This window comes from Elephantulus edwardii, unplaced genomic scaffold (assembly GCF_000299155.1).
Source record: "Elephantulus edwardii isolate Elephantulus edwardi_28Jun2011 unplaced genomic scaffold, EleEdw1.0 scaffold00048, whole genome shotgun sequence".
Lineage (NCBI taxonomy): Eukaryota > Metazoa > Chordata > Mammalia > Macroscelidea > Macroscelididae > Elephantulus > Elephantulus edwardii.
The window spans coordinates 1,101,853-1,117,095 of record NW_006399798.1 but is presented as its reverse complement, the minus strand read 5'-3'; the positions used below and the strand labels follow the sequence as shown (position 1 = coordinate 1,117,095).

The 15,243-nt window shown below is 55.1% G+C and overlaps 2 protein-coding genes across 2 annotated transcripts in view; both read right to left on the bottom strand.

The window, feature by feature from the left end:
• Nucleotides 1-7,564: 7,564 nt before the first annotated feature.
• P4HB (prolyl 4-hydroxylase, beta polypeptide) overlaps nt 7,565-15,243 on the bottom strand; it is an 8,382-nt gene continuing 703 nt past the window's right edge. Inside the window, exons 2-11 of the mRNA XM_006886142.1 lie at nt 14,300-14,506; nt 13,053-13,186; nt 12,786-12,923; nt 9,137-9,241; nt 8,923-9,048; nt 8,610-8,810; nt 8,318-8,438; nt 8,045-8,226; nt 7,878-7,964; nt 7,565-7,645 (exon numbers count right to left, since the gene is read on the bottom strand). Coding sequence (XP_006886204.1) covers nt 7,565-7,645; nt 7,878-7,964; nt 8,045-8,226; nt 8,318-8,438; nt 8,610-8,810; nt 8,923-9,048; nt 9,137-9,241; nt 12,786-12,923; nt 13,053-13,186; nt 14,300-14,506 — 1,382 coding nt within the window. The remainder of the gene's footprint in view (nt 7,646-7,877; nt 7,965-8,044; nt 8,227-8,317; nt 8,439-8,609; nt 8,811-8,922; nt 9,049-9,136; nt 9,242-12,785; nt 12,924-13,052; nt 13,187-14,299; nt 14,507-15,243) is intronic.
• Nucleotides 7,899-15,243, bottom strand: part of ARHGDIA (Rho GDP dissociation inhibitor (GDI) alpha) — a 15,029-nt gene continuing 7,684 nt past the window's right edge. Inside the window, exons 6-7 of the mRNA XM_006886143.1 lie at nt 14,240-14,243; nt 7,899-7,908 (exon numbers count right to left, since the gene is read on the bottom strand). The gene's annotated coding sequence lies outside the window, so the exon portion shown is untranslated. The remainder of the gene's footprint in view (nt 7,909-14,239; nt 14,244-15,243) is intronic.

Here is a 15,243-nt window from a genome sequence, read left to right as displayed (position 1 = left end):
TGTTCCTCCTTCCTCAGCAGAGCATCTGGTGGATTTGAACCTTGGACCTCTGGGATTGCAGTGTAGTTTCCTGCCACTAGGCCACCAGAGCTCGCCCACACCGGCTTTTTGCCTGGAACTTGATGGCACTCTCTCCTAACCAGGATCCCAGGTTTCCAGACTATGTGACCATGAACAGCTGTCCTGCCAGTGTGCTTCCAGTAGCCCCAGACCACCCCCACTCATACAGAGCCTCTCCTAACACGTCCCATCTGCCCCGAGAACAAGCAGTCATATCTCACCTGGCCCAGTGCACACCCTCCCAGAGCAGGATGACTGAGGGAGCTTGCCAAGAGCTCCCTTTAGGGCCTTTGCTTTTGCATCAAGATTTTGAAATAGGACTAGTGCAGGTTTATGCCACTGGAGCACACGTGCAGGGACGGTCTGCAGGTATGTGTGTGTGTAAGGGTTTGCAGGCAGGGCAGGCACAGGTCTTGAGTGTGTGTGTGTGTGTATAAGGGTTTGCAGGCAGGGCAGGCACAGGTCTTGAGTGTGTGTGTGTGTGTGTGTGTGTGTATAAGGGTTTGCAAGCAGGGCAGGCACAGGTCTTGAGAGTGTGTGTGTGTGTATAAGGGTTTGCAGGCAGGGCAGGCACAGGTCTTGAGAGTGTGTGTGTGTGTATAAGGGTTTGCAGGCAGGGCAGGCACAGGTCTTGAGAGTGTGTGTGTGTGTGTGTGTGTGTGTATATAAGAGTTTGCAGGCAGGGCAGGCACAGGTTTTGTGTGTGTGTGTGTGTGTGTGTGTGTGTATAAGAGTTTGCAGGCAGGGCAGGCACAGGTTTTGTGTGTGTGTGTGTATGTGTAGGCAGAACAGGCACACAGGAGCAAAGTCTGGAGTAAGAAGACCCCGGTGGGCCTGCAGTCCAGGCTCGGCAGCCTGGGCTGAGAACAGCCTGGCCTCGGTGCTGGATTCCCCTGGGGAAAAGCCTTGCTGTGGGTGTGGACCTAGACCCACCCTGTCAGCAAGCTCACATCACCAGGCTGGTCTCCAGCCAACAAAGCCAAATCAACAAGGGCTCTCAAGCTCAAGCCAGATCCTGACGAGATGAGGGCACCACCCGGGAAGGTCTCCTGTGCTGGGCACTCTGCCTGTTACCCCACCTCACCAGCACAGCTGACACAGTATATCTGCCACTCTGCGGGACTTCCACCAGGCCCGCCTGGCTTTGCCTCCTTAAGATTGGTGGCCAGTGTCCCTGATTTCTGAGGTCCCGATGCAGGTGGTGGCCTGGTGCAGACACTGGTCACCTGGGCAGTAGGTGTGGTTCCTCAGGCTTGTTTATCGAAACGTTGAGACTGAGGGTTCACTGCCAACAAGAGAAGTTTCCTTGATGTGAAGATTGTCTTTGCTTAGGTGGTGGAAAGTTCTGTCTGCACCTTGCTGCTTCTCAGAGGATCGGGTGAAAGCCTGGTTGGAACAGGCTGCCAGGAGGTGGGCTTGTCCCTGCAGCACGGGTCTCATTCCAGAGTCGGGGTCCCTGCAGCAACCCCAAAAGGGTGCTCCAGTTGGTCTTTCAGTGGGGTGCTCTGCTGTTTTACTTTGTAGTCTGGATCAGAGAAGGATGGTCTCTGAAGTCTTCCCAGGACAAGGGACCCCAGACAAGGACTCTGCTTTGTCCTATGGTGGGAATCCCCATGGGCACAGACTCTTCTAGAAACTTGCTCTGAAGTGCCTCACTTTTGAGCTTTCTCTTCAGAGCTGGTCATCAATTACTTGTGTGATGTGTAAGCATTTTGTTAACTTACATCAGGACAGAACCTGTAGCATGTGACTTGTCTCTGGCCCTTCTCAATCTCTATGAACTTGGGAAGTGGCCTGCCATCGCTAGGTGTCAGCTATTAAGACTCATCATGACTTTCCGTACAACTGGACAAACCCTGCTGGCTCCTGAGCCGTCCTCACATTTTACAGCCGCGGATCAGTCCATCTCAGGGGTCCTGTGCTGTCGTCCCTGAGGTGAGTCTCACCATCTCCCTTCTAAGCAGCATTCGCTGCCCTTCTTCCCAGATAGGTCTGCTTCTCCTGGAAGTCCACAGTCGTCGACCCGATTTGCTAGTTTGTAGAGAACAACATGGAGGAGTCTCTGAGCTTACTGAGTAACAGAGATGGCCCAGACTGGACAAAGGCCTTACTGTCAACAGCAAGGAAGCCCCCATCCCACCAGACCACAAACCGGGATCCATTGGTGGTGTACTGAATCAGGCACTACAGATTAGAGAGTCCAGAACTCACTGGAAGAGCAGGGAGTTAAAGACAGGCTATCCAGAAGCCAAGAACTTGGCAGCAATCGGTCTATGAGATGGAAGGGGATACACGTCAAAGGTATGTGCCATTCAGTTTATTATCAGTGGTCCCAAGATAGGACACAACTAGTTTTGTTTTGTTTTTTTGTCACAGGACTCTTTCTGGATCATGCGTTCCTGCAGAATCATGGTAAAGATTTAGATAATGCTGTATCTCTACACCCATCTTGGATCTGTTTGTCAATAATGACAAGTCCCACAGATGAGACCTCAGGAAAAGGATGTAGTCCTTCAGGGCAGACCAGGATTAGAGGGACGGCTGTTTCCAAGAATCCAACATGGATTCCAGACTCATGCCAAGAGGAAGCGGAGGCTTCGCTTTCACCCTGTCCTGTTAACACACCAACCCAGGGGCCCTGGTTTTAGATTTGTGTGCAAACATGTCATAGTTCAAAGGTTATAGGGTCTTCAGCAGATTTTCCTTCTTGTTGCCCAGGCTTCACTTGTACGCAGCGATGGGAAATGCCATGGCATGGGCCAGGAACGCCGAGTCCTCACGGTGACCTTTGTAAAGAGGACTTGTGCAGTGGGTTTGACCAGCGCGATGCCTCATTAGATTTCTTGATTACACTTTCCATGGGTCAGTACCCATTGTGGATCCAAGTAAAATGAAATTGTTGTTGACTTCAACCTTTTCTGTTTTCTATTATGTTGTTTATTGGCCTATTTGGGAGGATTTTTGTTTTCGTGTGTGTGTGTGTGTGTGGTCAACTCAGATCTGACTGGCACAGGAGATTGTCCCGCCTTCTCCAGCAGAGCACCTGGTGGATTCGAAGCATGTGCCTCCAGGCCACCAGAGCTCCCAAGAATTTTGTTTCCTTGATACTGAAGCTCCATATTGAAAGCTATAGATTCTGGACTTCTACAGTAAGTCCTCTTCACTTTCTGCAAGAGGTTGTATCATTTGCATAACACAGTGAGGCTGTTGAGAGTCTTCTTCCAATTCTAATGCCCCATTCTTCTTCCTATAGTCCAGGTTCTCAGATTATTTGCCCAGCATACAGGTTAGGCAGGTCTGATAAAAAGACACAACCTTAGTACACACCATTTCAGCTTTTAAAACCTGCAGTGTCTACACTCAGGTTCCCTGTGAGCGCAACTGAGTGGTCTGGGGCTCCCCTGCTTTGCAGTGCTACCATGATCTGTTATGACTCATCGTGACCCCGTGTGCAGGGCTGGGCTTTGGAAGAATGTAGTCAGGCTTGGCAGGAGACACAACCACCTGCATTATGCAGATGACAACTTTCCTGAAAGTGAAGACTTGAAATGCTTGTTGGAGAAGATGCAAGACTTGAGCCTTCAGTATGGGTCACATCTCAACCTCAACAAAAATCCTCACCACTGGGCCAGTGAGCAACTCCATGATAGATGGGGGAAGACTGAAGTTGTCAATGATTTCACCTTTATCCACAATCAATACCCTTGGCATCAGCAATCAAGCAATCAGAAGACATACTGCCCTGGGTAAGTTGGCTGTCATGTGCCTCTCTAAGGTGAACAGTGTCATCAGACTAAGGTGCATGGGATTCAAGCCATGGTCTGTTCAATTACTTTATGCTCTTTGCCGCATTCCATCTTCTCCCCTGGCCAAGGAATGTCATTTGGGAAGCTGAAAGGGTGGGAATAGGGGTTTCCTTGGAGAGAAACTTAGCGAAGATCCAAATATTGTCATAGCTAAGAGGGATGCCACAGCCAATGACATGACTAGTGAAGCCATGGCTCGTGGTCCCAACAAACATCTCAGCTGTGGAGAAGCTCCAAAGCATTGGATGCTGGACAAACTTACGGGTGTATTTGCTCCTCGTCCATCTACTGGTCCTTACAGAGAATGTTTGCCATTGATCATTTTCTTAGGAAACAGGCTTAAGTATGCTCTGACAGAAGGTGAGGTTCCAGTCTTACCATGCCTGTGGCAATGAATAATAGAGACTGATTTGTATTCCACAGCAGTCAGAATGGAATACTGGGCAGCTGGCAAAAGGCATAAAGAGTTCTGCCTGGCTCTGCTGACCTTCTGCGACAATTGTGAAATGAAATGTGTGGACCGCCTTACATCCCCCCATCCTGGGCCTGAGAGACACCTGTAGTGCAAGAACTATAGACACTCGGGGGATTCTTGGGGCTCAATTCTAAGGGTTAACATGGTGACAGTGAAGGCCTGTGCAGAGGTAGCAGGTGGAGTCTGTCTAGTGGACGTCTTTAGGGTAAGGGGGTTTCTGAACTAGGGCTTATTCCGCAGGGTTTCAGACAACTGGTAACATGGGATGGTGGCCCCATCCTTGCTGAGAGGGCTGTCCCAAACATCTTCACATGTGTCACCACAGTAGACCCTGGTGACTTGGAAGCATGCAGTAAGCTTGGTGCAAGCATAGAAAAATGTCTCTTCATAGTAAAGTGGACTAGGGTGGGGGTGGGGAATTGTACAACAATGAAAGAATTTTCAAAGAAAAGCAAGTAGGGGGAGGGGGCTGGAAGGGAAATGTGCAACAGTAAATGCATCCAAGAAGAGAAGATGCTCTTATGATAAAAACAAAAGGGGGAAAATATGGGAAGCCAAACTTCATACCAAATATTGTATGAAAACCCTTGTTCAGGAACTGAAGGAATTACAAATTTTAAGTTAGGATTTCTCTTGTGACAGATCACAGAAAATGAGCTGTTTGTTCCCTACAGACAAGAGACAGCTAGGGCCCCACTACAGAGGGAGTGCTACTGTGTATGAAATACTTCCTGAGCTAGACCATTAGGTTGACAATACAGAAAAATTCTGCTTCATTTACAAGGAATTCTTTTTAAGACTTGCTTCCCCAGATTATCAACAAATACACAGAGAGGCATGGCTTGAGGTGCTTCAGTGGAGAACTGCTGGTCCTGTTTTTACTGTTTTATCTCAGTCGTCTTTCTCATTATTAATAATTATAAAAATACTTTACCCTTGGTCTGCAACAACTTTCTATGCATCTAAAAGTTGGTCAATGACTAAGGATGCCAGAAGAATTGATGCCTTTGAGCTGTTGTGGTACAAGTGCTGCATATCCTATGGATGGCCAAAGAACAGATAGGTCTTGGGAGTGCAGCCAAGGTGTTGATGCTGAGACAGCTCACTGAAGAGGTTAGACGTTCATCCTTGGAAGACACTATGTTGGCAAAGGTCTGCAGGTCAGTAAGACCCTCAACGTGATGGGTCAACACGGCCTGAGGACGTCAGAGACGATGACGACGGCACAGGATAGTCCAAGTTCAGACCCGTCGTTCATAGGACTACTGGTCGTGGCCAAGGGGGCACCACCCATTCACTTAGTGGGACACAAAGACCTTGGCCAGGAGCTTTATTCTCACCCCTTACAGACCCGGTAGTGCCCTCAAGGTGCCAGGTCCTGTAGGAGGTCCTTGGAAGGAGGCGCCATGGGTGCAATGACCACATTGGGTATTTGCTGTACACCTCACAGCTGGGCAGCAGGGGCAGGTCAGGGGTTTGATAGCAGGCTGGATGGTGACCCTCCCCCCATGGCCATTCTGAGGGCTGAGATGTAGCACCTCCATGTTTGCCTGGCCCTGGCGCTTGGACACTCAGCACAGGGACCTCAGGTCGAACATCCGACTTTAGGATGTAGGTGATCCAAGCGCGTGGACATGAGGAGCTGGGGTGCCAGGGCTCCTCACGTCCAGGTCAGCCCCATGGGACCTTCCAGGCTCCCCCGTTCCCTACCCCACCCGCAGTGATACAGGTGGGGTTCTTGGTGGCCCTAAGGCTCAGGTGCCCACACTTTAAGCCACACCCACTAGAGCAGCCTCCTTTTAGGGACACAGCTGGGATCCCTGCATGTCTCCAAGGAAAGCAGCTTTCAGTGGTGATCATGGGGCCCACTGGGAGGCTTGTCTGGGCCCTGCTCATCCTTGAATCTGACCATCACCATTCAGGGGCCCCCCAGGCTATCAAAAGCATCATCAGGAGAGCATTGGTCAGGGTCACTGATGAGACCTACCAGTGGACACAGTTAGGGCCACCTTCCTGCCAGGGACACACGTGATCCTTGGAGCAATCAGCCCTTCCGGATTGAGGGCTGTGCAGGTCGGAGGGATGTTGTTATGTGCCTTCAAGTCGCTTGCGACTCATAGCGACCCTATGTACAACAGCCCTAAACTCTGCTCTATCCTGTGCCAAACCGCACTGTCTCTGAGACTCCCATCCCGATTATCCCAGTCACTGAATCAATCCACCTCATCGAGGGTCTTCCCCTTCTGCGCTGTCCCTCCACTCTCCCAAGCACGATGTCCTATGGTCGGAGGGACAGGCACTGAAAACAGATGTGTGACTACCAGGGAGGCAGAGGGCGGGTGCCTTTGCACTGCTGAGCTATCAGACAGCGACCAGCATGTCCAGACGGTGGGGGAGGGAAAACCTCACCCACTTACAGCTTATCCACCAGGCCCCACGCTAGGGTCAGCAGCTCACGCAGGCCAGGTGACCAACGTGGTCACTTCCCAGGACAGGTTGAGCTGCAGCTCTGGGGTGGGACGAGGGCACAGGCTCACCAGAGGCCCCCTTCTCAGGTCATCTCACGCTCGCTCGGCTCAGGGTGGAGAGGTGGAGGCAGGCCAGGATGGGTGGTAGAATTTTAACTTTATTTGGCCAATGTGTCAATTCCAGGATTGGGTACATGTCTGCAGAGCTGCCGGCCCTGCTGCCAGAGTGAATTAAGGTCCTGTTTGCCTCACAAGATGGATGGGCCGGTGCTGCAGGGGAAGGGTCATCACTTGGGCTGGCCCTTGGCCTACTGCCCATGATACGACCATCCTCTGCCAGAGACCTTAAGTCTCTTTTTAACCAAAAAATATAGAACCCTGCTCAGTCATGGCTGGACTGGCCCAAGGAGACATAGCCACGGCTAGGCCAGGCTGTCCCGTCCCCACAGGGGAACAGGTTCCCCGGGGCCTGGCCAGGGGACACATCCTGACACCAAAACATGTTTAGGGATCCCACAACTGGGCTCCTGGAAGGCGGGGCATCCTCTGCGTGGGAGATCCAAACACGTGGGTGCATCACAGGGGAGACGGGTCCATCCGGGCGAGGAGCCCCCAGCGGGGCAGGCGGTGTTAGAAGCGTCAAGAGTCCCGGGCTGTGGCTGCTGACCCCACCCCCACAGGGGCCCAGGCTGCCGAGACGCTGCCCCTAGAGCACACCCGAGTGTGGGTGCCTGGTGTCCAAGTCTCCTGCCACCTCACAGCTCGTCTTTCACGGCTTTCTGGTCATCGTCCTCCTCCATGTCGGGTTCCTCAGCCTCCTCCAGGTCCTCGAGGTCCTGTGCCAACAAGTGGGAGCTCTGTGAACCTCAGGGTGACCCACCCTTTGAGCTAACGGCTGAGGTGACCTCTGCCATCAGGCGCTCCCTCTTGCCCCCAGGGGAGACAGCATCCTAAGCCATGTCCAGTACAGACCACATGCCTGACAGTCCCAGGAACACCGCACCACGTGGGCTTAACCCCTTGCTGCCCACAGCCTAGAGACCCCGGGCCAGTGGAAGGGACACTTACATCCTCGTCCCCAGCACCATCCTGCCCGCCACTCTCCAGGAACTTCTTAAAGCCTTCCAGCGTCCGCTCTCCGTTGTAGTCAATGACCTGTGAGACAGCAGGGTGAGCCCCCAGCACAGCCACTGCCCAGCCCGGGGAGGGCACCCCCACCCCCGGAGGACACGCACCGTCTTGTCTGCACTAGCAGGGAAGAACTTGAGTGTGGGGAAGCTGTGGACCTTCACTGCTTCCACCTCGTTGGCCGTCGAGTCCATCTTGGCAATGACAATGTTCTCATGGTCTTTGTAGGTCTCTCCCAGTTTGTCCCAGATGGGCGCCAGCTGTTTGCAGTGACCACACCATGGGGCATCTGCAGGGGGAGCAGCAATGGTTGGTGCCCAGGGCTCCCGCACAAAGGTGCCTCACATGGCCCTGCTGCCCCAGGAACGGGGAGCACTCACAGAACTCCACAAAGACGTTCTTCTTTTCATCAAACGCAACCTCCTCGAAGTTCTTCCCGACCAGCACTTTGACTGGCTGTTTGTCCCAGTCCTCAGGCAGCTCCTGGCTCATCAGGTGGGGCTGTGGACAAAGGACCCCTATCACTGTGACGGTCAAGGGGTCTCCGGAGGCCCAGGAGCTCCAGAACCCACGAGGATGCAGAGCTCGGGCTGAGAGGTCCAGCCCCCGTCAGCAAGCGGCTGTCCCCAGGCGCCTTCCACACTGAAGGGGACACGGCACAGAAGTCTTCACCTTGATCTTGCCTTCCAGGAACTGGTCGCAGAACTCCTTGATCTTGTCGGCCGTCAGCTCGTCCGACGCTGGCTTGTACTTGGTCATCTCCTCCTCCAGCGTGATGAGGCGCACGGCCGGGCACTCCTCCTTCTTGAGGCCGAAGAACTCGAGGATGCGCTGGTTGTCGGCGTGGTCGCTGTCGATGAAGATGAACAGGATCTGGGGAGACGACACAGCCATGAGACACTGTGGGGCATCCATGGGGCAGCAGGGACAGGCTCCGGGCAAGCTGTCCCGCCCTCCCAGCTGCCCTGGGGGCCCTCTGGCACACCTTGCCCTTGAAGCTCTCTGCCGCCTTCTTGAAGTTACCCAGCTTGGCATCGTAGTCAGACACGCTCTTGGGCAGGAACAGTAGGATGTGAGTCTTGATCTCACCTCCAAAAATCTTCGGAGCCGTCTGCATGGGAAATGGAATCAGATGTGAGCTGTGGGCTGGCTGTCAGCACAGGGAGCCCACCCCCCTGGCCAGCTCCCGCCTGGCCCACCTGCTCCGTGAACTCGATAACCAGGGGCAGCTGGTTGTGTCTGATGAAATTGAGGAGGTTCTCCTTGGTCACCTCCCCCTCAAAGTTGTTCCGACCTTCATCAAACTGAGGAGAGAAAAGAGCGTCAAGAGCCACGCACCCAGGCCCGCAGCTCCAGTCCCTGTCTGAGGGCTCTGGGCCATGCTCACGGCCAGCACGTAGGAGGAGCGCACACTCCACACCGCGGGCCACCCCAAGACCACGCGTTTAAAACAGCAATCCAGGGGAGCTCTGGTGGCCTAGTGGTAGGGAGCTGCAACTACAATCCCAGAGGCGCACGGTTCGAATCCACCAGATGCTCTGCTGGGAAAGGAGGGACAATCACCTCCTGTACCAGTCAGATCTGATTTGACAGTACACTTACACACAAAAAAAATAATAAAAAAACAAAACAAAACAACCAGCATCCGGTCCAAGCGGGGCAAGGGTTTCCGAGATCCCTGTCCTGGGACGATGCCAGGGCCTCGTGTCACGTGGGTCTTCTACGGCCAGTGCTGGGGGTGGGTGAGGGGGACCAGGACTGCCACGGGCTTGGGCATGAACATGACATGACGGAGACCACCCTTCACAGCTCAGCGTGTCCAACGGTTCTTCAAGTGGCCCCTTCAGAGGTCACAGCAGTGCCCAGAGCACGGTCCCCATCACCTCAGGAGCACAGCACTAGGTGGACCGTCTACAACCCCGGCGCACAAAGCCCTCCAGGGCTGCTGGCACACAGTCGCTCCTCCGGGTAAGGCTCTTTCTCAGGAAGACATGTCACATAGGCCATCCAAGTTCAACTACAGATTTCTCCCTATCCCAAGCAAAGGACTCAACTATCATTCTGAAGGCTACTGGACCCAAACCCTGAGCCCACAGTCCCCGAGGAGTGCAGCTGGGACTGGCTACTGTTAAGGTTAAGACAGTCCCGGATAAAGTACATGGAAATATAGGACAGAACTCACATGTCCCAACCACCTGGGTCAGGGGCTGGACAGACATGAGGAGCCCGAGACCAGGGCGGCAGCCACTCTTCACATCAGACTTCACACACTCAGCCTTGCAACGTGCCACCAAGTTGCCTGCGCCTCAAACTCACAGGGACCCCCGTGTGCAAAAACTCTCAACTCTGCTCTATCCTGAGCTAATCTCACTTTCTCTGACACCTAGTTACTCAGTCAATCCATCCCATCCAGGGTTTTCCTCTCTTGCTCTGTGCCTCCACTCTCCCAAGCATGATGTCCCTCTCCAAGGACTGGTCCCTCCTTGCAACATGTTCAAAGTAAGTCAGACAAAGCTTCAGAATCCTTGCCTCCAAGGAGCAGCCTGGCTTCACCCTCTCCAGAACAGACTGTTTGTTCTAGCAGTCCATGGAATATCCAATACTCTTCTCCAGCACCACAGCTCAAAGGCATCAATTATATCATCCTTAGTCACCATCTAGCTCTCTGATGTATAATACGTAATCGCGAAAACCATGGACTGGATCAGGCACACCTTAGTCTCCATACTGACATTGTCTTCAGTATGGAGAGGACCCCAACAGCGGACTTTCCCAATGCCATTTGTCTTGTGACTTCCCGACTGCTGGTACCAAGAGTGTTGATTGTGGAGCCGAGGGCTCAACTTCAGGCAAAACAGACACAGACCTGCCAGGTGAGCACACCAGATGGCAATGGCAAGCAGCACCAGCTCCTTGGAACCAATCACACGAGATCAAAAGGACAAAGTTGAGAAGGCAGGAAGAGGGAGAAGAGATGGTAATCACAGGGACGAAGTGGGAAGTGCGAGGCTACAGAACAGAATTAAACATCAGGAAACAAACTGCTTCTGAGTCACCAGATGGAAGACTGATTCTCTCTAGAACCTTCCACCCAAACCGCCCATGTCAAACTAGATTAACCTCCCGCAAAACTTCACAACCTCTTACAGACCGTAAGTGGTCACGTAACATTTGTGGCCCTGACGGGGTTGAGATGTCCCTGGTCTTACCACGACCACCACTGTTAGTCACGGTAAGGTGACTGTTAGAATCCACAGACGGAGGCCAGCAGACCCCTCGCAGGTGGGCACTGGTGAGGTTCAGCAGACACTGTCCCTCTGGCAATGGAACAAGAGCATGGCCTCAGAGAGGAAGCAGGCCTGCTGTGGCCTCAACGGCAGAGCACAAACGACCGCAGGAAACATTAGCTCAACGTGCCCACACTTCCTCCCAGAGCTGCTCCGGTGGGCACAGGGAGGACGAGGGCTTAACCCCTTATGAGAGGTCCTGAGAGAGCGGCCATTACCCTGCCCTCTCCTGTTCCCTGTCCATGCAGGACAGCCCTGTTGTCTATGCCCTGGTCACTCCAAGTGGGCACAAGCACCGCCAAGCCTGTCCAGTGTCCCGCTCCAGTACTGGGCCAAACTGGTGATTAGCGGAAGAGAGACCACACCCCAAGCTACGTGCAGTTCCCACACCTGACCCTTCCTAGAGCACTCTAGAAAGAAGGTGGTGTCACAGGGCAGAGCCAGGCTGACAAGAGTGGCCCCCACTGCCACAGGGCTGCAGCAGGCAGTGAAGCCAACATCAGAGCAGATGCCACTCAGGAAGGACAGCAAGCCTGTGCGTGTGCCCTCAGCGCGTGAGCCCTCAGCCCTCACTGGGCACACCCTTCCAGGCCCTGCTCTGGTCCCAGAAAGGCTGGTGGCGGAGGGTCAGGGCCTCCCGTTCACAGGAGCCCAGTCCCACCTCTGCTACGCCCTCTCCTGGTAGAACCACAGAACGGTCTTATCAGGAAGCAAAGTCCAAAGCTGTGACCCCTTTGCACAACACACACCCTGGCAGCCAGGAGCTGTCCCGACCAGTACAATCAGCAGAGAAAACTCACACAACCACCCCTGAAAAACCCTGCTGGCCCAAGTGAGACATGTCCATCCCAGGGGCCTGGGGCTTAATGACAATGGGACAGACAAGCCAGGATGTCAGGTCCGCAGGCCTCAGAAAGCAGGGAGACGTGGAGACCTGAACTTCACACAGTGGCTACTGCCCACACGCCCCTCTCCCGTCTTTGGCACCTTCTGTGATGACAAAGGCCAAGGGAGGAGTGGGAGCCCTCACTGGCAGTACCTGAAGTGCAGTGTCAGACCTGTGGGTGCGCTCTCCTCTCCCACCACAGCCTGGCACGTGCCACCAGGCTTCTCCGCACAAGGCACCGTCCACCCCCACCCCCAGGACAGCCAGATCCCAGAGGCCAAGGAGCGGTCAGCTGGCCCTGCTATGTGGCAGCTGCTCTCCAGGTAGGGGGAGCTCACACACCCCCTCTCTGCTGGAAAAGCTGGGCTGCCAGATCCAGGTGTGACCTCACTCACCTCTCCCTTGCCATATGCCACCACGTACACAGAAAGCTCTGCCCCTGACCTGAAGACGAACACCAGAGCGGACAGCAGCCTCTCTGAGGACGCCACGGGGCTTCATGGGGCTGGGCTACGCAGGAGCCAAGAAGTGGCCCCACCCCGTGTGCACCATGCCCTGACCACCCAGGGCATGCACATCCACCTTAGGCTGCAACAAGGGCTCTGTGCAGCGCTACCAGGCGGCAGTCCAGGGCCTCCAGGGAGCAAGGTTCTCCACACCCTCCAAAGCCCTCACCTTCTTGAAGAGCACAACCCCGTCCTCGTGAAGCTGATACTTGGCGAACACGTCACTGTTGGAAGTGATCCCAAACGGGACGTCATCGACAGACTCTGCCGCCAGCAAAAACTGCTTGGCAAAGTCCGAGTCCACGTCCTAGGAGAGGAGGGAGAGGGTGACCTCTCAGCCTAGCACCAAATGGCCATGTGGGTCCAAGCTTTGGTCAGGGAGTACAGGGGAGTCCAGGGACAAGAGTGGAAAGCAAGAGGGGTCACCTTGACTCACCTTGAAGAAGCCAATGACGGCCACCTCGCTGGACTCTACCAAGGACTCAGCGGCCATACCATCGGCCAGAGTGGTGGCAGCCGGGCCCGTGCGCTTCTTCAGCCAATTGACGATGTCGTCTGCCTCTCTGCCAGCTGCACCCAAACAGAATCCAGCTGAGGCCCATCCTCGAGCCCACCTGTGGTGGCGAGCACCTTGGCAGCCCTCCCTCCCCACCGACCTCAGGAGAGGAAGGAGGTGCAGAGTAAGCACTTCTCCCCGAGACTTTTCACCTCTTAACTGTGCGCCTGCACACGCGCGCGCGCGCACACACACACACACACACACACACACACACCTCCCACCCCTCTGGAAGGCTCACGTGTGCCCAGTATGCGCGCTCACAGCTCGTCCCCCGGAAGTCCCGTGAGCACAGTCTCAAGGTATTCTACTACTACTAGAACATCGGGGGTTCAGGGCCACCAGCCACTTCATAAGAGCAAGGTGGGCAGCTCCCCTGCAGAGCTTCAGCCTTGGGAACCTGGCAGATGGTCCCACACACTTCAGGACTGTTCCAAGGCAGTGAGTTTGGGGTTCTAGGTGGGGAACACTCAGAGACCGCCTTCATGACCCTAGGGAAGTGGTCTCAGACAGACAAGGCAGTTATTAAGCTGACATCCAGGCCAGTGCAGCATCCCATCCAGAACTGCTGGGAGTTAGGAGTCCTTACACACGTGCAGCAGACATCAACGGCAGGTGGCCTCCCCCAGCCCCTGCCTGACCACATTCCCCTCCTATGGTCTGGCAAGCTGGTACCACCAGGGAGGGTACCAGGTCTAGGGTTCACCAGCTGGGAGTGGGCGTGGGAGATGTCCCACCTCAGAAGCGGACTCTGAACCAGCACTTCCTGCTCTAGAAGCACAGAGACCACGCAGCACTGGGGGGGCATTGAGAACTGTTCTCCCAGACAGCGGGCAACAGCCCTTCCCGGCTGCCAGCCCCCCAGAACCACCACTGACTGCTCAGAACCTTGCCACCTCTCCCGGCTGGTTAGTATCAAGCCTCTCCTCACGCCAGGGGTCTCCAGAGATGACGCAACAGCGTCCCACCCGTGGGGGGGCTCTTCCCGAACAGGTAACTGCTTGCGAGACCTTAAGACCTCAGCAGGAGCCGAGGGTGCGGGCAGGTGCTCCCCGCACGCTCTCCACCTGGCTGAGTGAAGACAGAGTGAGACCACCGCTGTGCTTTCTGGGAGAAGTGGGTCTCACCTGTGTATTCTTTGGGAGAAGCCGTGTCTCCGTTCTTGAAGAACTTGATGGTAGGGTAGCCACGGACACCATACTGCTGAGCCAGCTCTGACTCCTCGGTGGCATCCACCTTGGCCAGTCTGATCTCGGAGCCTTCAGCCTTTAATTTGCCAGCAGCTTTAGCATATTCAGGAGCCAGGGCTTTGCAGTGACCACACCAAGGGGCATCTGAAAGAGAAGGTCAAAGACCAGAAAGCCATCATGGCCCCTGCTCCTGGGTCCTTCCTTCAGATAAGTCTTATCTCCAGCCGATAACCCCACTGTAACTGCGGGGAACTTGGGCAAGAGCAGGGCAGAGGCCACGGGGGCCCAGGCAGTTAACCATTAATGACCTCCCTCCCCACAGCCAACAAGGCAGCAGCCAGTTCCAAGCCTGGGTGTGGGCACACCCGAGCAACACGGGGTCCTGGAGCTGCTGGTCACACAGCCCTGAGGCCGGGCAGCGGGTGGCCACCACCATCCTCCCCACTGCTATGGAGATGCGGTCGATTAGGGGCTGTGGGAGGACGCCAGCCACGCCGGGCAGCGAGCTGCTGTGGACACTGGCCACTGAGACTTGACAGGTCTGGGCTGGAGCCACCCTCACAACGGCCTCCAGCTGAGTGTCCACCCACAGGCCGCGTAGAAGAGCAGGAAGGGCAGGGATCCACCCTCTCCCTCTCTGAGAGCGGCCTGGGACAAGTCTGAGCTGCCCCAGGGGGCCGTGCTGACCAGCCTGTCCAACCCGGGGCTCCCGCATTGACCCCTCCTTGGGGCTGAGACTCCCCTACGGTCCCTCCCCAGGGCTCCCCCGTTATTGGCCACTCTCCGGGGTCCGGGTTCCCCCACTACTGACCCCCTCTCCGGAGTCAGGGCTCCCCCACTACTGACCCCTCTCCGGGGTCGGGGCTCCCCCACTACTGACC